This window comes from Leptosomus discolor, chromosome 1 (assembly GCF_034619465.1).
Source record: "Leptosomus discolor isolate bLepDis1 chromosome 1, bLepDis1.hap2, whole genome shotgun sequence".
Classification (NCBI taxonomy): domain Eukaryota; kingdom Metazoa; phylum Chordata; class Aves; order Leptosomiformes; family Leptosomidae; genus Leptosomus; species Leptosomus discolor.
The window spans coordinates 58,227,964-58,247,417 of NC_141391.1; the positions used below are offsets into that span (position 1 = coordinate 58,227,964).

At 38.2% G+C, this 19,454-nt stretch overlaps 1 protein-coding gene across 1 annotated transcript in view; it reads right to left on the bottom strand.

The window, feature by feature from the left end:
* The window catches only part of UGGT2 (UDP-glucose glycoprotein glucosyltransferase 2), a 103,191-nt gene extending 84,267 nt beyond the window's left edge, over positions 1-18,924 (bottom strand). The window contains exons 1-6 of the mRNA XM_086482031.1: positions 18,770-18,924; positions 16,980-17,062; positions 8,874-9,004; positions 7,615-7,727; positions 3,142-3,316; positions 1,054-1,150 (exon numbers count right to left, since the gene is read on the bottom strand). Coding sequence (XP_086338157.1) covers positions 1,054-1,150; positions 3,142-3,316; positions 7,615-7,727; positions 8,874-9,004; positions 16,980-17,062; positions 18,770-18,918 — 748 coding nt within the window. The 5' untranslated portion in view covers positions 18,919-18,924. The remainder of the gene's footprint in view (positions 1-1,053; positions 1,151-3,141; positions 3,317-7,614; positions 7,728-8,873; positions 9,005-16,979; positions 17,063-18,769) is intronic.
* Positions 18,925-19,454: the final 530 nt, after the last annotated feature.

Here is a 19,454-nt window from a genome sequence, read left to right on the forward strand (position 1 = left end):
AGCACATGTAGACAATATAAACCAAGAAAGCTACTGATGTATTATGTTCTTATTAATTATAAAGCGGTTAACAGAAACATACAATCAGAAAGTTGTCATTCCCAGATGTAATTACAATTAGATTTATACTTATGGATTCATGTTCTGGCATCAGAATCAATCACTTCGCAGAATTTAGCAATATTCAAATTAATTTTCAAATATTAATTCATCCAACGGTTACATTTTTTTATATAAATGAAATTGATGTGGTTAAATAGTTCACTTCCCAAAATAGCCATTTCTCAGTTTGATTACATGGTAAGGTATAAGTCTAATCAGCTAACTACAGCCAAATTTATGCTTGAAAAGCATGATGACTTTAAAGCTCTTGAATCTCCAGCTACCATTTGATATAAGTCAGAGATCAGTTTCTTATCTTAAAAAAATTAAACTATTTTTGATGTGACTCAAAGACTATTAAACCTTGGTCTTACCAAAGAGAGTTAACTAACTTTCTTTATACCTTGTAAATGTCCACGCAGTAATTTCCCCATGTCAGAATGCTATATCTACCGCCTTCTGTGGTAAATGTCTCATTTCAACATGTAGTAACATACACTGGTACTAAATTCTACGACACAGCACATCTTTCTTACAGAAGATTGTGAAAGTATTTCCACATAAATATAGAAAAAAACCCCTCACCCCTGAGACAGTAACAATTAGATCCTGTAGTAATTAGCATATTAGAGATGCCAAAAACCATAAAGTAATTGAAGAACAAAGGTTAAACAACCTTCTATTTATTGAAAGGAAGAAGAATGGGTTATGTTTCCAAGAGACAGAGAAAATAACAATTAGAGGTTAGGTAATGAACTATGTCCTAAGCACAGCTGTTTACAAATGTTCGCATATATTTTGATGTCTTAATTCTTAATGCCTAAGACTTCCTTCTGTAAAAAGAAATTAAGTATAACCTTCAAAACATTATTGACTTTATAACTGAAGATTATAACACACTTCAATAGTATCTCAAATAAGATATCATAAATAAATTAAAAGCCCACATACCTTTAACCTGTGTGTCATCTACTGCTTTATATTCTGTGCTCTTTATTGCAAGTTCTACACCATATCCAGATAAATACATTTTTCTGGAACTTGGTTTCTGTTTGATGACATAATTTTAACAGAAAAAAAAAAAACAAACCCCTTAAAAAACTGTATTTATAGGAGATTGACAATATCTAATACTGTAACTTCAAAATGTTATGACAGTCATAACAAATTTAGCTTTCAATTTATGATTCAAAGTACAAAATGTAACACCAAACGAATTACAAGAGTCACGTAAGGCATACTGGCTGTCCATTGAGAAGCTGTGTAACAGAAAGCAAGGACTTCCCTTATCTCCTGCAGACCACAGAAAGGCTGTCTTAAAATTGTCATCCCTTCACATAATATTAGAAGGACTAGAACAGGTAGAGCTGGTAGCACCCTATACAATTATTGATGCCTTACAACTGACATTTTAAATTATTAATTCCTTTGTAATTCTGCCAAACTTTCAGCATGTTAGGAGGAAATTCTCTATTTCTGCATCAGGCTGGTTCTTTAAAAATTTTTTGACGAAAGAGTTTTATCACTTTCTGCAAGGAGGATTAAGGAAATGTTTTAAAGTATCACTGCTAAAAACAGGTTGCCACTTACTAAAAGCAAACAACAATAATGTCTAACTTTGGAGTGGAAGTTTGCCATTCGATAGTGTAATTACTCAGAGCATACTTATTTCTGAAACTGTGACCTAATTGCCCAAAAGACATGAAAATCGCCTTTCCAAAATGCAATTTGCACCCACTCCACTGCAAGTTCTTGAAAACTTTTCAGCATTAGCTTGCAATTTCTAAGAATCATTCTGTATTTGGAATCCTCCAGCCCACAACTGAAAACCCAACAGGGCTGGCGTTTTTCTCTGTTGGTCCTTTCAGCAAATCTCAACGCAGAGAGAGCACTGCGCTCTCTAAGCAGTCTCAGTGATACTGGAAAAAATGACAGCAGAAAGACTGTATGTCTTCTGCTCTCAATGCTCCCTCTTCTGGTATTTAATGTAAAACAAGGAGGGAGACTCTCAGCGGGAACCAAAGAATAAAAAATGGAGGTTGTGAGGAAGGAGAAAAAAGGAAGAGGAATCTGAAGAGAGAAAAGTTCAGGAAGGAAGACAACACGCATTTGGGTGGGGTATGGTGCATAAACCCGTCAGAGCAAGGAGACTGTAGGTATTTAATTGAAATAGAAGTGCATAAAAGAACATAAAGTTCAGTAAAAACTATATCCCACACAACTTAGAATTTAAGACTGGTTTCCTCAAATTCTCTGTTTCATTACTGTGAGCAAACAAATCAAAAAGTCATCCGCAAACTATGGATCTCACCTCCCTGAAATGCCTGGTCTACATAAATCACAGCAACCTCTCACTCCATCAGATTATTCTTCTATTACCCACACTATTTAAGAGCTGTACTTTGAATACAAATTACAAAAACCTTCCAATAACCAAAACTGGGGACAATATAGTTCCATGTACTAGTATTTGTCTTGTTTCGTTTCAGAAAGAAGAGTAAGTTTAGAAAAGCATTCAGAAACATTATGTTTAAAATACTGACACTGTGGAATACAAGCATCGAAAAACTGGTCAATGATGTTGACTGTAATAGCCCATGCTACTGTACTACAATGAACCTCAGAGATTATACTGAGAATATATAAAATTATGAGTATAGTTAATCATTTTTCAACTTGGTTTTCTATTCTACTTCCCATTTTTCTAATTCTTGTTACTAATATGTTCAGTCTGCTGCACCAAGATTCATCCAACAATGTAAAAAAACAAGACACATAACCCAAAAAGAGATTTTTCAAGATCAATCAGTGATGCAGTGCTTGCATACAGGATTATATAATACTACCATGCTTTCCCAGCTTCAAAGTTTGTTTTAGGTGAATCATTTCAACTAGGAAGTTTTTAAATTAGAAGATATATTGCACACGATTTAGGCAAATGCAAAAATAAATGTAGAAAGTGTGTTTTGTCAAAAAGCAAGCAAAATAAAGACAGAATCCTAACAGTTTACTGAATCAATGTTAATTTAAATTGCATACCTGAACATAATGCCGGAGAACATAAACAATTTCCTCTTTTTGCGCCTTCTCAGATAAAATCTTGTGGAATTTGACAAAGTCTTTCGTACCCATTTCTGCATAAAGAACAACCACTGGGCCATCCTCTTTCAGAGTTGGGAATTTGTGATCTCCCTTAAAAAGATACGGCCTCGGTCTGGTTATAAAAACAAGTAATTGTGATATTACATATTCAGAAAAGAAATTGAAACAGCGGCAGTTTTTCTACTTTATAATTGAAAAAAATAGTAAGGGTTTATATGCTAAAAGTATATGAGTCGTGTTAAAAACATCACAAAATAATAATGATTGCTCACAATCGAACTTAGAACACCAAATTTGCAAATTAGTCTAAGAAATGGAAAAATCAGCATCAACTATAAATAATTTTAATATATTTTATGAAAACACAACACAAAGAGCAAATGAAAAGCATAGCATTTTGAGATTTTGTGCAACAATCAGTTACAGCTTGAAGCTTTTAATTTAAATGATGCATTATATCTATTAGAGATGTACAGAGCAATCAGTGAGTAAGAGAGTAGCAGAGGGCTAATTCAGTGAAGTTTGAGAAAGCTCCCAACATACATGGAAACTAACTGGGGTTATACTTCTTTAACACCATCAAGCTGTTAAATCAGCTATCTTTGCAATTTTTGACTGCCTACCTACCCTCCCCATTGAAAACCATGTCTAGAAAAGTTACACTTTCTATATCTGCAATGATTTCTTAGATGACTGCAAAGATCTTTGGAATAAAACCTGGGAAAGATGGAAAAGTAACAGAGGATATGATTGAGTAATATACTCAAGGTGCTAATTATTGGCGAGTACACTCTTTTTCAAAGTTGCCTTTGCACAGTCACACTTGAAAGACCAGTAAACTCCCTCCAAACCTCTCCAAGACAACTTCAGAAACTCCAACACACACTACAGAAATGTGTGTAGTAGATGGTCATTGAAAAGTCATACAGGAAAGGTGTTAGCAGAACTCCACATGCCACAGTTTCTGTGATGTAAAGCTTAGGAATACCTTCAACATAAAATCACAGAATAATTAACACTGCAAAGGACATTTGGAGGTCATCTGCTTCAAAACCTCACTCAAAGCAGGGCCAATTTGTATCAGGTTACTCGGGGCCTCAGCATCAACATCCTATGCAAGCTTGGTAGGTAGGCAATCAAAGACCACGTTTGTAAAGCAGAGACAAAAGGAGGGGCCTGGTTTAAGAATTAACTTGGGTGCACGCAGCCACGTGTCAGAGAAACATCAGGCAAGCTTTCCCGCTATCATCACAGGACAAGGCAGACGAAGTAGGTGTCATCAGGGAGTCTGAAACAACTCTTGAATGAGTAAGCACTGTTGAAGAACAGATCCAGGCTTGTCCCAGTGAAAGCATACATATGGGAAGTGACTTGTGCAACTTCCTTCTCATACCAGAGAAACAAGAACTACCACAATCATTTAGAGAGAGCTGAAAACCTAAATCAAGAAAGCTTCTCTTTTCTTAACTAGTCACCTAGGTTAGCAAAAGAATGACTCCTGTTCTCAAAAGGTGGGTACCAAGGGCTGCCATGACTTTCTTGAACACTGACAGTCTCAAAGGAAGCATTTTATACTATAACTAACACGCTTCACTAAAAAAATTAAGTGCTGCAGTGAAGTAACACTGCATCGGGCTACCATGATGACCCTGGATTGGAGAATTAAAGCGTTCAGCCCTTGTAAATCCAAGATAAACCTTCGTTCTCCATTTCTCTTCAACACTGAAGAGTAGTGAGAAGGAATTGTTTCTCTTGCTCTTAGAGCTGAAAGCTAATTAATTTCCTGCCATAAGATTCTCATGAGAAGTCTGCCTGAAAGGGAAGGAACAGCAGTTGGGCAGACAAAAAGAGATAAAAAGAATACATGGATGTGGAGTTCAGCACTCTCTAACCAGTCACTAGGGTAGGAAAGGCAACTATATGCTTGCCTAGATAGTTGCCAAGCCAGGATGCAGAAGGAATGTGATGGACAGAAGACGGCAGACATGCATACTGACAAACCTTCTAAGGCACTGATTGTTTTGAGCAAAACGTGACTCCCATCAGTGCTCCTGCTCTCGGCAGCAACAGCCCCAGAAATCTTAGTGTTGTGTTTTGGACAGTTAGCAAGGTAAGTAATCCCAACCATTTAACCACTGAAGATCTTCCTTGGACACATCCACAGCCCTTGAGCAACCCATTGCACCTCCACACAAAATACTTCCAATTAGAGCCATGCAGTCAGTTGCAATATGGCTGAAACTGCAACAGACCAAATCACAGTAGCTGCTGCATAAGGGACTGGATGAAGCAAAACCTTGATCTTGATGTGCAGACTATTTGGGCTTTCCTGAGTCCAAAGTGCCTGAGAATTCCTGGATCTCAGGTTGAGCTGATGGATCTGCACAAAATAATGCTGCATCCTCTTCTTTCTCTTCCAGTGAGATTTGAAACTAATCCTTTTCTAGCATCCTCATCCAATATTGGGAACTTTAGGACACAACTGAAAGCCTAGCTTAAGTTAGCTTGGCTTAAGTGGAAGAGTCATGAGAGACCGAAGATAGAAAAAGAAAATTAAATACAAAGGAACATAGTTTAAAATAAATTAAAAAAAAAATAAGCCAAAGAAAATCATTTTCATAAAAGCCACAGAAAAAAAGAATGACTGGTTTAGAGGAACCAACAGTGAGATGGCACACTGTCCCATATGTCATTTGTTCCCATATAGAAAAGAAAGAACAGGAACACAGCCCTATCTAGATCACCTAGGCTAAACATCTCCAGCCCAAGCGAAAAGCATCTGCTATCCAGGGTACAACTGGGAATAACAGTGGAAACAATTACCTGAAGGTGAACAAGTTTTTCTCAAAGTCTAGCTCCAGGGACTAAATATTTGAGTGACACAACTACTTTTGGCGTGGGGAGAAGGAAAGGAAATTTATCAACAATTTGTCCCTGCAGCTCTGAAGGTTGTAACGTGACTGATGCACAAACTATACAAAACACAAGAACAATTTAATAAAAAGAACTTCAGTTTTGTTTTGAGTTCCTAAAGTTAATGATCTCTAGAAGTCTAACTCCTTGAATTCTGAATACTTCAGATTCTATTGTTTAGTACCATGATTTTCCAGAATCTTGTAAATTTGGGGATAGTATCTCCAGAAAGGAGAATGTGCTGAAACTAGTTAACTTCTAAAGAAGAGGAGTATATTCAGACATTGTGATAAAATGTTAAGGTGTCATGATGCCTTCATATACGACCATAATAACTCAAGATAATTTTAAAAGCCAAAATATAGTACAAATAATTTATGTAAGAGAGAAAGAGACATTTGTTAGGCAGAATGTAATAGTTAAAAATGGGACATTGCAAACTAGACAGTGAAGTGCTTTTGCAAAAACCTTGGTTATTGAATAAGTAAAAGACAATGATTTTGTAGGTTGTAATTGTATCAATGGACTTATGAAATACCATAAATCACACATGTAGAACACCAAATTGTTTTCAGAAGCAACCATCCCCAAAGAGACAAATTTATAGATTTTCAGAGGGTTTTTTTTTTCAATTTATATTTGATAGAAAGCAAAATCCAAGAAATATGCCCTACTAAATCATCTTTCAGCTCTACATATCTCCATGTAGTGGTTGAGGGTATGGACACTAATGTGTATTATGGTGACCTTGACCACCGCAGGAAAAAAAACACAACCCAAACACTAAAAATGTTACATACAGTCTCGAAAAAATACAAATTAATTCTTTTTTTTTTTAAATATAGAGATTAAACATTTTGCTTTCATTATTTTTATTTGCTAGGTTCTACATATTTTACTTCACAACCGAAATTCATTCTGGACTGATGCTGGTTTCCACAGGACAAAGCCTGCAGAAAGGTTTGACAGGTGCAAAGTCTAGCACAAGGTGAGGAAATGTTATGCCAGCGGAGGCAGACTCCTCTTCCATGCCTGTGCCAAGCCCTTACAATCCAGAAAATCTCAAATGCAGCAGCACTGACCACGTAAAAAGGTCTGTCAGCAGAATTACTCTCAGATGCATTAAATGGCATATTTGTATAGAAAATATATTGTAACTTAAACTTGACTATCCCATACCAAAAAAATAGGGAAGAAATACAAAATTATCCATGTGGTTAGAGGAGCAAAGCTCTATGATTTTACTTTAAAACCCTACTTGGATTCACAATTGATGAATTCTCCTAACAGTAAGTGTTTAAAATATTCCAAGGTATACATTAAATGGGTAGGTCTTTAAATATCTAAAAAAAAATAATCTAAAACTAAAAATTTATGGGCTTGGCATTATCAAGGAAGTAGAACACAAAATTTCAAAATACTACAAGTATATATGCAATAATACATTTTCCTCCTTAGTAATCTATTTTTCCTCTTAAAACAGATCATTACACTTACCTCTTAGTAGCCTTCTTGAGCAGCTTTTTTATTTCATTAGTCTTACAGGTGTGCTTCTCATGGATAACCACAAACGCACTGCAGCCTTCTGGTGGAGGTTCATCAGCTGCAATCTAATATTCCAACAATTATACTCAACCAGAAAGCTTTGATTGCACTTCAACTTAAACTCACATCCCCTTGATTAAAATAACTCAACAGCTGCCATTGAGTTGTGTTTCTAATTAAGCCCATTCAAAATTTGGTATATGTGAAAAAAAGTCACAGAAAATATTAGAAGATTAAGACCATATAACCTTTGTGAAATGTAGTCTACCAAATGCAGTTGTACTCCAGAAAGTGAAAGTCCATTTATGTTCTGTAAAGACAGGGCCAAGAAATCTCCTCCACAAGCGGAAATCACAGCCTGTACTCTGAGATATTTTTAATTTTAGTCACTATCAGCAATCATGTTAATGTACAAAGATTTGACTGCTAACCAATAAATCCCAAACAATTAACGTCAATTTTTGGTTCTTTCTCTTTCCCACTCCTGCCTTTTTTTTTAAAAAAAAACTTTTAAAATGATTCCCCATGTAAAGTGGGAATCATATGACTGCATGTCAATTACTCTGGATTCACAAGCTGAAAAAGAAAAATGAAAAGACATGAGCCTGAGATGATGATATTCCTCCAGAGAACACTTGCAAAAACCCCTAACTTTATTACAGATTATTACCTTTCAGGAACATGGATTTCTCACTTTATGTGGAAGGTAGCATTGCTAAAAGTAGGAGGAACAGTTTTAGGCTAAAGGCACAGTGAATTTATGTCCTCCTGCTTTTTCACTAACAAAGCATGTATTTGACTATTCTATCTTTCAACTTTTCCAATACTAAAATAATGAGAGAGATGAGATAAGATAGATAAGTAACAATTATAAATGACTTGAAGCTACAGGCAATTTCCTACTTTGGGAATGTCTGAATTCCCATAGGATTATTGAAAGCAATGCAAAAAAAACCCCATAACCTGAGTTTTAAAAATGAACAATTCCAAAAATTCTACCCTGAAAATAATGCTATCCATACAATTAAACATTAATATTTGCTCCTGTCAATATGACCAGCTTATAAAGCATCACCTTTACAAATGGGTCATGTTTGACTCCAAATAATGTTGACATATATTTTACTGAACTGTAATCATGAACATTCTTTACTCTGCAGCCAAAATACCACATAAAATCATGTACCAAATAGATCAGATAATATAGTCACCTGCTGAAACATCTGAACAGTTGGAGAATATGCCCGTATGGAAAGTGCAAACTTCAACAGATTGATTTGCAAATTGGATAAAAATTGTCCTGCTTTCTTCAGGATTAAATTGTAATAGGAATGCTCTGAATCTGTTGGGGGAAAGAAAAGGAAAAAAATAAGGCAAACTTTCAGTATTTAGCCATAAATGATGTGGTATATCTGTCTGCGCTACAATAATAGGCAAATACTATGTTAGTGTCGCTTGGCAGTTCAGAAGCCTTGAACATTGTCCACTGACAATTGTTTCCTTTACTACCAATTCTAGAGGCCTAATGCAATATAAAAACAATGAAAGTGAGTGCAATAGTACTAGTTAACATCTACATAATATTCAGCACTATAAAAATCTACTCAAAAGACAATAAAGTCTCTCTGCAGACCCACACGGAAAGTCTTGAATAGAGCTTATTCATTAATTTCTATTTGTCAAGCTTATGCCAGCCTTTTAACACAAATTTTGAAAGTCACTTTCAACCAGCATTATTTTACAAATTATTTCCTCACATTTAGTCTTGGAACACTCCAACCATGCAACTTACATAAATAAAAATCTTCTAAAGGTGACAGTCTTTGGGCTACTCTCACACATCCTGTTTCTTCCTTAAAGATATACGGTAAACAAGAGTATGAGAATGGATGCAGCATGTGAAGTGACTTCCCCACCTCCCCGCATATCTTGCCTTCTGAAGGCCAAAATTAGGACTCCAAGTAAGACAGAAGGTGGATGGTGTCCAGGAATAACAGAAGTGATAACGAAGAACATTGGCTGGAAATAATTAACCTTTATTTCTTCTTCTAGAGGCATATTCAAGTGAATATTCTCATGCTGTCCTTGGACTACGAGGCAAAGAAGCCTACTTAGAAAGAGGTTGTAATATTGTTTTATCAAGTTGTGAAAGAGACCTGTATCTGTTTAAAGGAATAATGCTCACCAAAATTTTAAATCAGGCTGTATACATTGTAGTATATGATATTCTTGAACAAAAACAAATTAAGAGTCAGAGAACCAGTGATGCGACCATACCAAACATTGTGCACCATCCAGAGATTGCACTTCCACAGGAGGAACAGCTAAAACAGGTGTGAAGCAGACTAGAAGTGCTAACTTATGTGTGCGCCCCTCCCAATCTATGTAGTCAGCATTTATTTTACTTACATTGATAGATGCTACCTGGAAACCACAGTGATTCAAGATCTTTTTCATGTGTAATTTAAATATTCTCCTATAAAGGTGAAAACGTGCAGCAAAGGGAAAATGAGTTGCAGGCAGGAACCGTTCTAGTTGTCCAGCTTGAATTTATCTGTGTTCTTAGGTCAGTATCTCATTTTAAAGATACTCTTGCTGTGGAAGTGGAATGATCACCCCAGGAAACCCCTTTAGGGGTCCAAAGCGGCACCAAATTTTTACAGTGTGAAAATCATCTCATGTTATTTAACCTGCCAGATTTTACGTGCCTCAGCTGCAGTAGATCTCAGAAGCACACGTATTGATGATGAGTGCAGCAATCAAAATGCCATTCCCTCACCATGGCCTAGGTTCATTGCACGACACACAATAGCCCTGCAGGCCATACTTTTGTACCTAACCATTAACTGCTCCCAGCAGTTCTGTATACAATTTTCATAACTAAACACTTCCCATCCTCTTGCTTTCCTCTTTATAAGCCCTGACCTTCTTTTGTACTTAAAGCCTCTAGGATCCCCTTTCTGCCTTTTCCTCCTTAGAACTCATTATATAGAAAAGCTGGGTTTGCTGTAATTCACTAGGAAAAAAAATAATCTAAGATTACAAAAGGGTATGATCTGCATTTACAGAAACCTGCCTTCCCATAAATTGTATATGTATATGGTCATTACTGTCTAACATTGAATTCAATGGACAAAACCCCATCTCTTCTATGTTTTCTAAACCCACACATAGTCCTGGCAGAACTCAAATGAGATAAATCTGGCTTCACACATTCCAAGCCATGAACGTAAACATTTGGAATTGGCGAATGTAAAAATTTGGAATTGGAAAATGCTTCCCCATTGAAATGTTTTTCCAATAACTATACGTTCAAATTTTCTTCAAAATTTTCTCCACGAAAATAGAAATTTGATCTGAAATTCCTGCCTCTCCTCTCAGCCCGAAATAACAGCCTATTGAACACAATGAAGAATTATTAAATACACAGTTCTAAAGATACCACCGCAATAAAATATTTTTACCACAAGTCTTTAAATTGTTTGGCTTACAAATTCCAGCTGTGCTTTCACTGCTGTATGTAAAACAGCTGACATTTTTGTTCTGGAAGATGATTAAGACAGTGATGATTTTAATAAGTAAAAAAAAAGATCATGTCATGTGATCATGATCAAAATGATTGTATAACATATTGACAAGGTTACATTTATCAAATCATGCATCCACTCCTACTACTTCAACTCATATTAACACTGCTGGCTTCATTCAGAGCACAACTGTACTTCAAACTTCAGCAAGATAAATTAATCCACATCAAATGCTATATGATCCACCTAATACAAAAACATTTTTTAAAGTTCATTATATAGAGAAAGATAGTTTCAGTTTTGCAAATTATTTTCCCATATTGAAATTGATAACTACTGGCCCTCTAGGCACATTTTAACATTGCAGCCTATGCAAACTGTAGAAGTCATATTAAATTTCTTAGGATTTTACAGGAAACCATGGAGAAACAGATGTTTCTGCTCATAAAATGCTGCATGATAGGATATTACCACTAAATTCATTAACAAAGTTGATTAAAAAAATAAGTAAATGAGACAACATTAATAGGATACAGCTCCAGATTTCAGACATCTGGACACATGTGTATGAGCTACATATCTGTAAACTTCCATTCTAGCTGAGAGAGAAAGCCTAGCAGCCAACAAAACCGGAAAAGCTATTTAGCTCTAAAGATGTCTAAATTTGTCAGGTGAATAGAGCTCTCTCAGCCCCTGTAGCCAAATTGATTAGATTGACTACAAGAATTGAACAGCTAGCTGAGCAGACTCATATTTAAAAATCAACATTTACTTTCCACCATCTACAGCAGTATCTCACATCACGGGTAGATTAAAAATAATTAAAGGGAGATGACCAGGAGAGTCACAAAAGGAAAGTAAAGGTCTGTATCACAGCTCCTCAGATCCAACACACATGCAGCACAAAATTAATCTGAATATACGCCGGTGGCCCACAGAACTCAAAGTACTGAGGCACAGAAGGTAGGGAGCGTAAACATAAGGAACATAATTAGTCAGAAGAGCACAGGGTGCTGAGATCATTATTTTGAGGGATGGGAGTATGGGGATTGTTCCAACTGCATAGATGTGTATATCTGCATCTACAGATCAGCTAGGGAATTAAGAGATCCCAGGTAACAGCAGTTCAAGGAATCACTGGCCAGTCAAATCCCTGTGACATTCAAGCAAGATGCCAGTAGAGAAGGAATATTTTATTGCACGATTATTATAGAAGTGCCATGCTTGTGAAACTGATTCCTCTTGAATCTTTAAGGCTGATACGTACCTAAAAAATACTTGCTAATGTAGCTGTCAATAACGTGTAGTCTTCTAGATTATAACAAATATTTTGTATAATGGTTGGTTATATGTAATATACTGTTTTGGTTTTTTTCCCAGATAAAATAGTTTCCCTATTAATATGTTTGTGTGGTGGGGTTTTTTTTTAAACATATACTTAGGAGACTGCTGAAAATTCAATACATAAACTGAACCACTTGGGAAGACAGTAAACACTCATGTTATAATTAGCTGGCAGGGAACTGGCTACTTACCTTCACTCTGTGTTGCTAAATCAACCTTTTGAGATACAAAAGCAGCATCAAGTTTAAAACGCAATCTTGTGTTTTGTAACTGTGCTGGGTTTAATATGAAAATTTTGCAGCTTTGATTTCTTTGTAACATACATGCAGCCCAAAAGAGTATCATCTGCATTTTCAAATCTTCCACAAGCCTGGCGGCAAGTATGTGGAATATTAAGTAGACATATACAATGTTGTCTGTGCTATCCAAAGACCTCACTCTAATTTAATATAGTGTATCCCATCATTAACTTTTTGATCTTTTTCATAGTGTATAATCTCAATGATTGATCTCAAGTTGATTTGAGTTTGTATTAACAAAAACGTTAAAACAACCAAATACATCATCAGACTAAACACTTTACCAAATTGCACATACATTGTTCCTACCAAATCCATGAAATTGCTACATGTATCATAGCTAAACAGACCATTACTAGACTTAATTTGCTAAGGACGAATATTTTAAATGAGCAACTTAACAACAGATGTTGACTTGATTATTCTAAATTTAAAATACCAAGTGTTGAGAACTGGTAAGCAGCAGATTGGAAATCATCCAAGAGATGATTTAAAGGAAAAAAAAAAGCCACCGTATTTGATTTTTTAAGTTGCCTTTTAGCCTTAATATATCATGACTGTTCTGAAATAGGGATACAAATTTACCATTCAATTTTCTTATAAGCCCAGATTTTCATCTTCAAATCTAGTAATTCTTTAGCTTCTATGAAAATATTTCTATTTAAAACCAATGCTTTTATTTCCCAGTTATTCATCCTATCTACTCTTGGTACCATCCAGAGCACAACTGAAAAGTCAGTCACCCCAACCATCCTTTGGAAGCCAGATCCTTTAATATGCTTAAGTAGTTATTGTCACTTCAGCCTTAATGCATCACCAACATCCTCCTACATCAATGTGCCTTAACACACAACAGCTAAGACAGAGCTCATTCCACACCATCCAGAGAACCAACTTCTTCTCAGAGGCACACTGTCATACACCTCTCAGTAACTGTGCCACTCCAGTATTTCAGTACCAGTAATCTTCACTCTAGCTGACTGTTTCATTGTAGCCGCCTAATGCAGGCTTCTCTACTGAAAGGGGCTTGACTATTGCTGGATACATACGATGTTCATAGTATTTCTATTTCATACTTAGTATGCTGACTTCAGTAAGACACGATTAAGTTGGAAGAATCAATATTGATGTGTTTTTGTCATTAAATAACCACTTTCTTTTCCTCTAAAACTGAATCTTCCCTTCTCATCCTGTTCAAAAAGAGCACTGGTTTGCTTGTATACTACCCCAACTATGAATCGACTTTTAGGAAAACCACTTTGTGCCAGAACTTGAAATTTTCCTGCATTATAAACATAGGACTTTGTTGGCCATAATGATAAATATACACATCAATTGCTTAATATGCTTAATTAAAGTAATATTCTAGTACATTCTCAAGGTTGCCCACTATGAGCATCTAATACTTCATTGACAAGATAGGCCACGCAGATCATCCTACTGGTAATTTATGCATTCTCAATCACACAGAGATTATTCAGGTGAAGTAAGTAAAGTATGTAGCTAGCAGTTAATTCCAACACATCTGTGTCACTAATAATAAATGTCACTAAAGTTTCAAATTCCTTGGAAAGTTGGTCCAAGCAAGCAGATAAGAGATGGCTGATAAAAACCCCTGACACATCATCTAATGCATCAGTCTTGTCTCAAGGTAATACCAGCTGCATCTAAACCCTCATAATAAAAAAGGAATAATTCAAGCCAAAAGTGACTTCTGGAGGTCACCTCATCCAAACCTTTACTTAGAGGAGATCCAATTTTAACACTAGATTAGGCTGCTCAGGGCCTCGTGCAGCAGAGTTTATGGATCTCCAAGAACAGATTCCACGCCCTCCTGGGGCAGCCTGTTGCAATGTTTACCCAACCCCATGGCAGAAACATTTTCCCTAGTATCTAACCAAAATCTCCACACTTCAACTTGCGCCCATTGCTTTTTTTCATATTACTGTGTACCTTCAGGGACAGACTGGTTCCATCTTCTCTATACCTTTCTATCAGGAAGCTGAAGATGCAAGGTCTCTCCTTACTTCTCTTCCTCAGGTTGAATAACACCCAGTTATCTCAGCCTTTCCTCAGAAGTCTGCTCCAGTTCCCTAACCATTGTGGTGATTCTCTCCTAGATATGCTCCAGTGTGTTTTGTCTTTCTTTTAATAGGGACCCCCAACCTGGGCCCAGTACTCCAGAGGCAGTCTTACAGAAGTGCCACATACAGTGGAACAATCACTCTTCTTGACCTGCTGGCTACAGTCTTGCTGATTCAGCACAGCATGTAGCTGGTCTTCTCAGGCTTGAGAATTTAATGCAACTCACTGTTGACAAGAATCCCCAAGTCCGTTTCTCAAAAAAAACTTCCCAGTCAGTGAGTGCCCACGTTACAGTGTTGCTGAGATTATTCCAGCCCACCTGCACAAGTCTGTAAAGCACCTTTGCCGAACTTCCCAATGTTTCTGTTGGCCTGTCACTCCAGCCTGCTAAGGCCCCTCTAATGCCAGTTGTACCCTCTAGCTTCTCAACTTCTCTTCCCAGTTTTGTGTCGTTCACAACCTTGTGGAGGGTGTAACCTATGCCACTGTCCTGTGCACTGACAGACCTTAAACAGCAGTAGTCACCAGTACTTGCCTCAACAAAAGCTACTAACAGCTGACCACAGGTCTAATTCTGCACCTACTTCCATTTTCCATGTCCTCGTGCCCTTACACAGAATGGTTCTGAGCAGCATTCACCATGCAGGTGCACTGTTCTCAGTGATTCTCTCTGGTTTTCTTCATACTTCTGACTTCAGACCGTCCCCAGTTTTCATCAGCTCACAGTAATTTTGGTCGTTTGATTTTGGGGTTTTTTTACCTCTCCAGTGGATATCCCACAACTATAATCACAAAGTTCTTTGTACATCCTCTGCTTCTGCTATATCCTTTCTAAAGAAATTAAGAGAAAAAGACAAGGAGACAGTAAAGCAGAACATCATGCTTTACTCAACACAAAAGTGCATCATGGAATCATAATCATCAAAATGTCATTTACCATGCAGGTCCTTGTTCCTTTCCCAGTAATTTTTTAAGTCTGTTGCCTGTTTTGGGCATTGTTGAGCACTCAGACAACATTCTCACGGACCTATCCACACGCGGACACCACAATCTCTTTTTGATTTGTATTCAGTCAGTCACAATTGTTGAACCATGATGTTTAAGCTCTCCTTCCCATATACAGCATTTTTCAGATAACAAGGATTCATTTCTGTCATCTGCCATTTCCTGCATGATCTTTCTACAATGTTAGCTTTTGTCTATTAATGTAACATTCAATTTACCTGAAGTCTCTTCTAGTGGTATTAGGTCCTCACACATGCCTAAAGAAATGTGCTATTCTGAAGAAAAGAGCAAAAGGAAAAAGCCTTACCTTGTTTTGAAGCTTTTTTCACCTTGTTCATCTGTTGACCTACCAAGCAGGTCCAATACTGACCAACCTGCTGTAAAGCCTGGTAGGTTTCCAAATTTTTTATTACCGGGGTCACTTCTAGTAAACTTCTCTCCAAGGTGTCTTCTGGGACGGCTCACTTTTATGCTTCGTTTACCACATTTTATGCTTTGTTCTTCTCTCCAAACTTCTAACAACTTAATATTATTCTGTCTAATCATGCAAGGGTTTTTTAATCCTATTTTGACAGTGACAAACATTTATTCTAAAACACCAGTATTGCTGCTAGGAAACAGTCTCTATGCCATCTACAAGTATTAAACCTCTTTTGGTCATTCTTCTCATTTTTTCCTTTAGCTAGCAGTCTCATTTTAGGTACTTGTGGGATTCTCTCCCCTACAAACATCCATCTTACACAAAACATGAAGTCTGAATATCCTATAAGCTCTTGCTGAATCACATAAGAAGGTGGATATCTTTAATCTATACACTTCTGTTCCATATTGTAACAGCAGTTCAATCCATCTTGTCTTCCTTGCTTTTAGAACTCCTCTACAGGTAGAGCTCTCAGGGGAAAATATGCTATAACTTTCTAAAAGGAAACTACCTTGTAAGCAATAGTGGAAAAGGTAGGCTTTACCTGACTGGGACTAGTTAGTGTGTTAGCTTGATGTTTAAAAGTTAAATACAGTGCAAGATAAGATATTAAAACTAGCATACTCTTTAACTTACCTCCTTGCTTATACACTGTTAATTCTCGTACAGTTTCCAAGAACTGCCAAAACTTCTCATTACCATCTTCTGCAATAAATTCACTGTTCAAAAATAAAAAAGAATTGTTCATAGGTTGACTTTGTCCAAGGATGTACCACAGTGAAAATCTTCAGCTGTTTAAAATAACAAATACCCAGCAACAAAGAAGCATTATGTATTCAATGACCATCTAACATGTCTGTAGCATAAAACACTGAACAGTGGTGTGTTTTGGTTAAAAGAAATTTTGAACAAAATACTACCAATCTGAACTCAATGATCAGAGCTGTAAAGCAAGCAGACTATTCTACGATATAGAAATAAACAGAATTTTTCACTTTATTTTCCCACAGGTATTCCAATATACAGTTATAAATAAAATCAACTCAGCACACAAACTTTATTTACTAGTGGCTAAACTTACAAATAAGATCACACACTCTATCAGGTTATAGTTTTTAATTAAATTACAGGCTTTCTTCTGATTACAATGTCTACTTTGTTATGGAGGGAAGGTCTCCAATCTCTGGAACACTTTCAAAGACGGATTAATCTTTACAAAGCATAAAAAATAAGGTTTGCTTTATTCCAAATACCTTTCTTCCATTTACTGGTAGCACTTTTTAGTTTTCTGTTGTTTCTTAAGGGAACATCAGTTGTTGTTCCCCTCCCCCCCCATTACGTCTGCCACAAAGATCTACTTGCTAGCATGAGTGTATTGTTTTCTAATCTTTATTTTGGAAGTTTGCCACTCCTTTGATTACAGAAGCTTGCAATTCTCCCTTTGGTGGGAGTTCTCCAAGCAGCAAGTAAGTTTAAAAACAAAACAAAACTACTGTAAACCAAGCTGACATGGGAGCCACAAACATGTAATACTAGAAAATATTTTCACTTTCTATTTTGAAACTTCAATTACAAGTTAACAGTACCTTTTAAAAAATACTTTTAAAAAAAGTTTAACTAAATACCAATTAAATCTTTATTAATAATAAACTCCTTAGTATATTAAAAAAATAAATAGTTAATTCTGTACACTTGTTAGGACACGGAAGGTTTAGATTGGACATTAGGAAAAATTTCTTGGCCAAAAGGGTTGCCAAACATTGGAACAGGCTGCCCAGGGAAGTGGTGGAGTCACTATCCCTGGAGGTGTTCAAAAAACGTGTAGATGTGGCACTTTGGGACATGGTTTAGGGGGCACAGGTGGTGTTGAGTTGACAGTTCGACTTGATGATCTTAAAGGTCTTTTCCAACCTAATGATTCTGTGATTCTACTACTACAACTTCACTAATACCTTCACACATAATTAGAGATGAAGAGATACTCTTGCTCAGGGGAAATTAGGGATTGTGCAGACTGGCCCATTGCATCTCCTCAACCTAACCTGCAAAACGTCTGAGTACGTTAAATACAAATCGATTTAAAGAGCACACTTAAAACGCGGGAAAGCCTGCCAGCACTACCCGTAACATCTTACAACGGGAGAACACAGTTAAGCCTCATGCCAAAGGAGTGCTTCAACACACCCTCTGCAGAGGTACAGAGGACAGAATCGCAGCCGGCCCGTTCCGACAGCCCACCCTTCCCCTCGGCCCGCGCAGCACAGAGAAGACAGCCGCACGCCCCCCCCCCCCCCCCCGCCCTCCCCCAGCGAGGCGCCCCCGCCCGCGAGACAGCCGGGGAGGTAGCGCCGCTGCCCCCCTCCCCCGGCCCCACGAAGGCAGCAGGAGGAGGAGGAGGAGGAGGAGGAGGCGGCGGCCGCACGCACCTCGCCTCCAGCAGCAGCGGGGTCGCCGGCCACTTCGCCGCCAGCCGGGCCGTCACGGCCTGGGAGGAGGCTGAAGCCCCGCCGCAGGGGCACGGCTGAGCACACAGAAGGGCCAAGAGGAGGAGCGCAGGCAGCGACCAGCCCGCCATGAGGAGGACGGGGCGGTGAGGGGCTCGCAGAGCGGCCGCCACCCCAGACGGCTCGGCCTCAGCGTGCGCACCCTCGCCCCGCCCTCGCCCCGCCCACACAGCCTCTACCTTACTCTTACTGGCCGTGTTGTGCCCTCGCTGTTGGGCTATTGGTCAGCCCGGAGACCAATCAGGGGCTGACGCCAAAGAAATAGCGGGGCTACCCAGGCTCGCGCAGCGACACGCGGCCTAGGGGCGGAGCGCGGGAGGCTCGCTGCTGGCTAAGGGGGCGGTAGGTCGCGCGGCTTCCGCGCAAGCGCAGGAGCGGTGTTAGCGTCGCCGCCCTGAGGCGGGAGCCTGTCCCAGGCCGGGGCGGGAGCGGGGGGGAGGGGGAGAGCCCGCCGCGAACGGCATGGCGTCCCCGTTATGGTTTTGATTCTCGGTTTGCTTTATAAGCATGAGTTCAGCTGTGGGGCTGTGCCGTTGCCGGTGTGCGGTACGGTCCGTTAGGCGCGTGCTATGAGGGAAGGGAGGAGCGGGAGGGGAGGGCTTCTCTG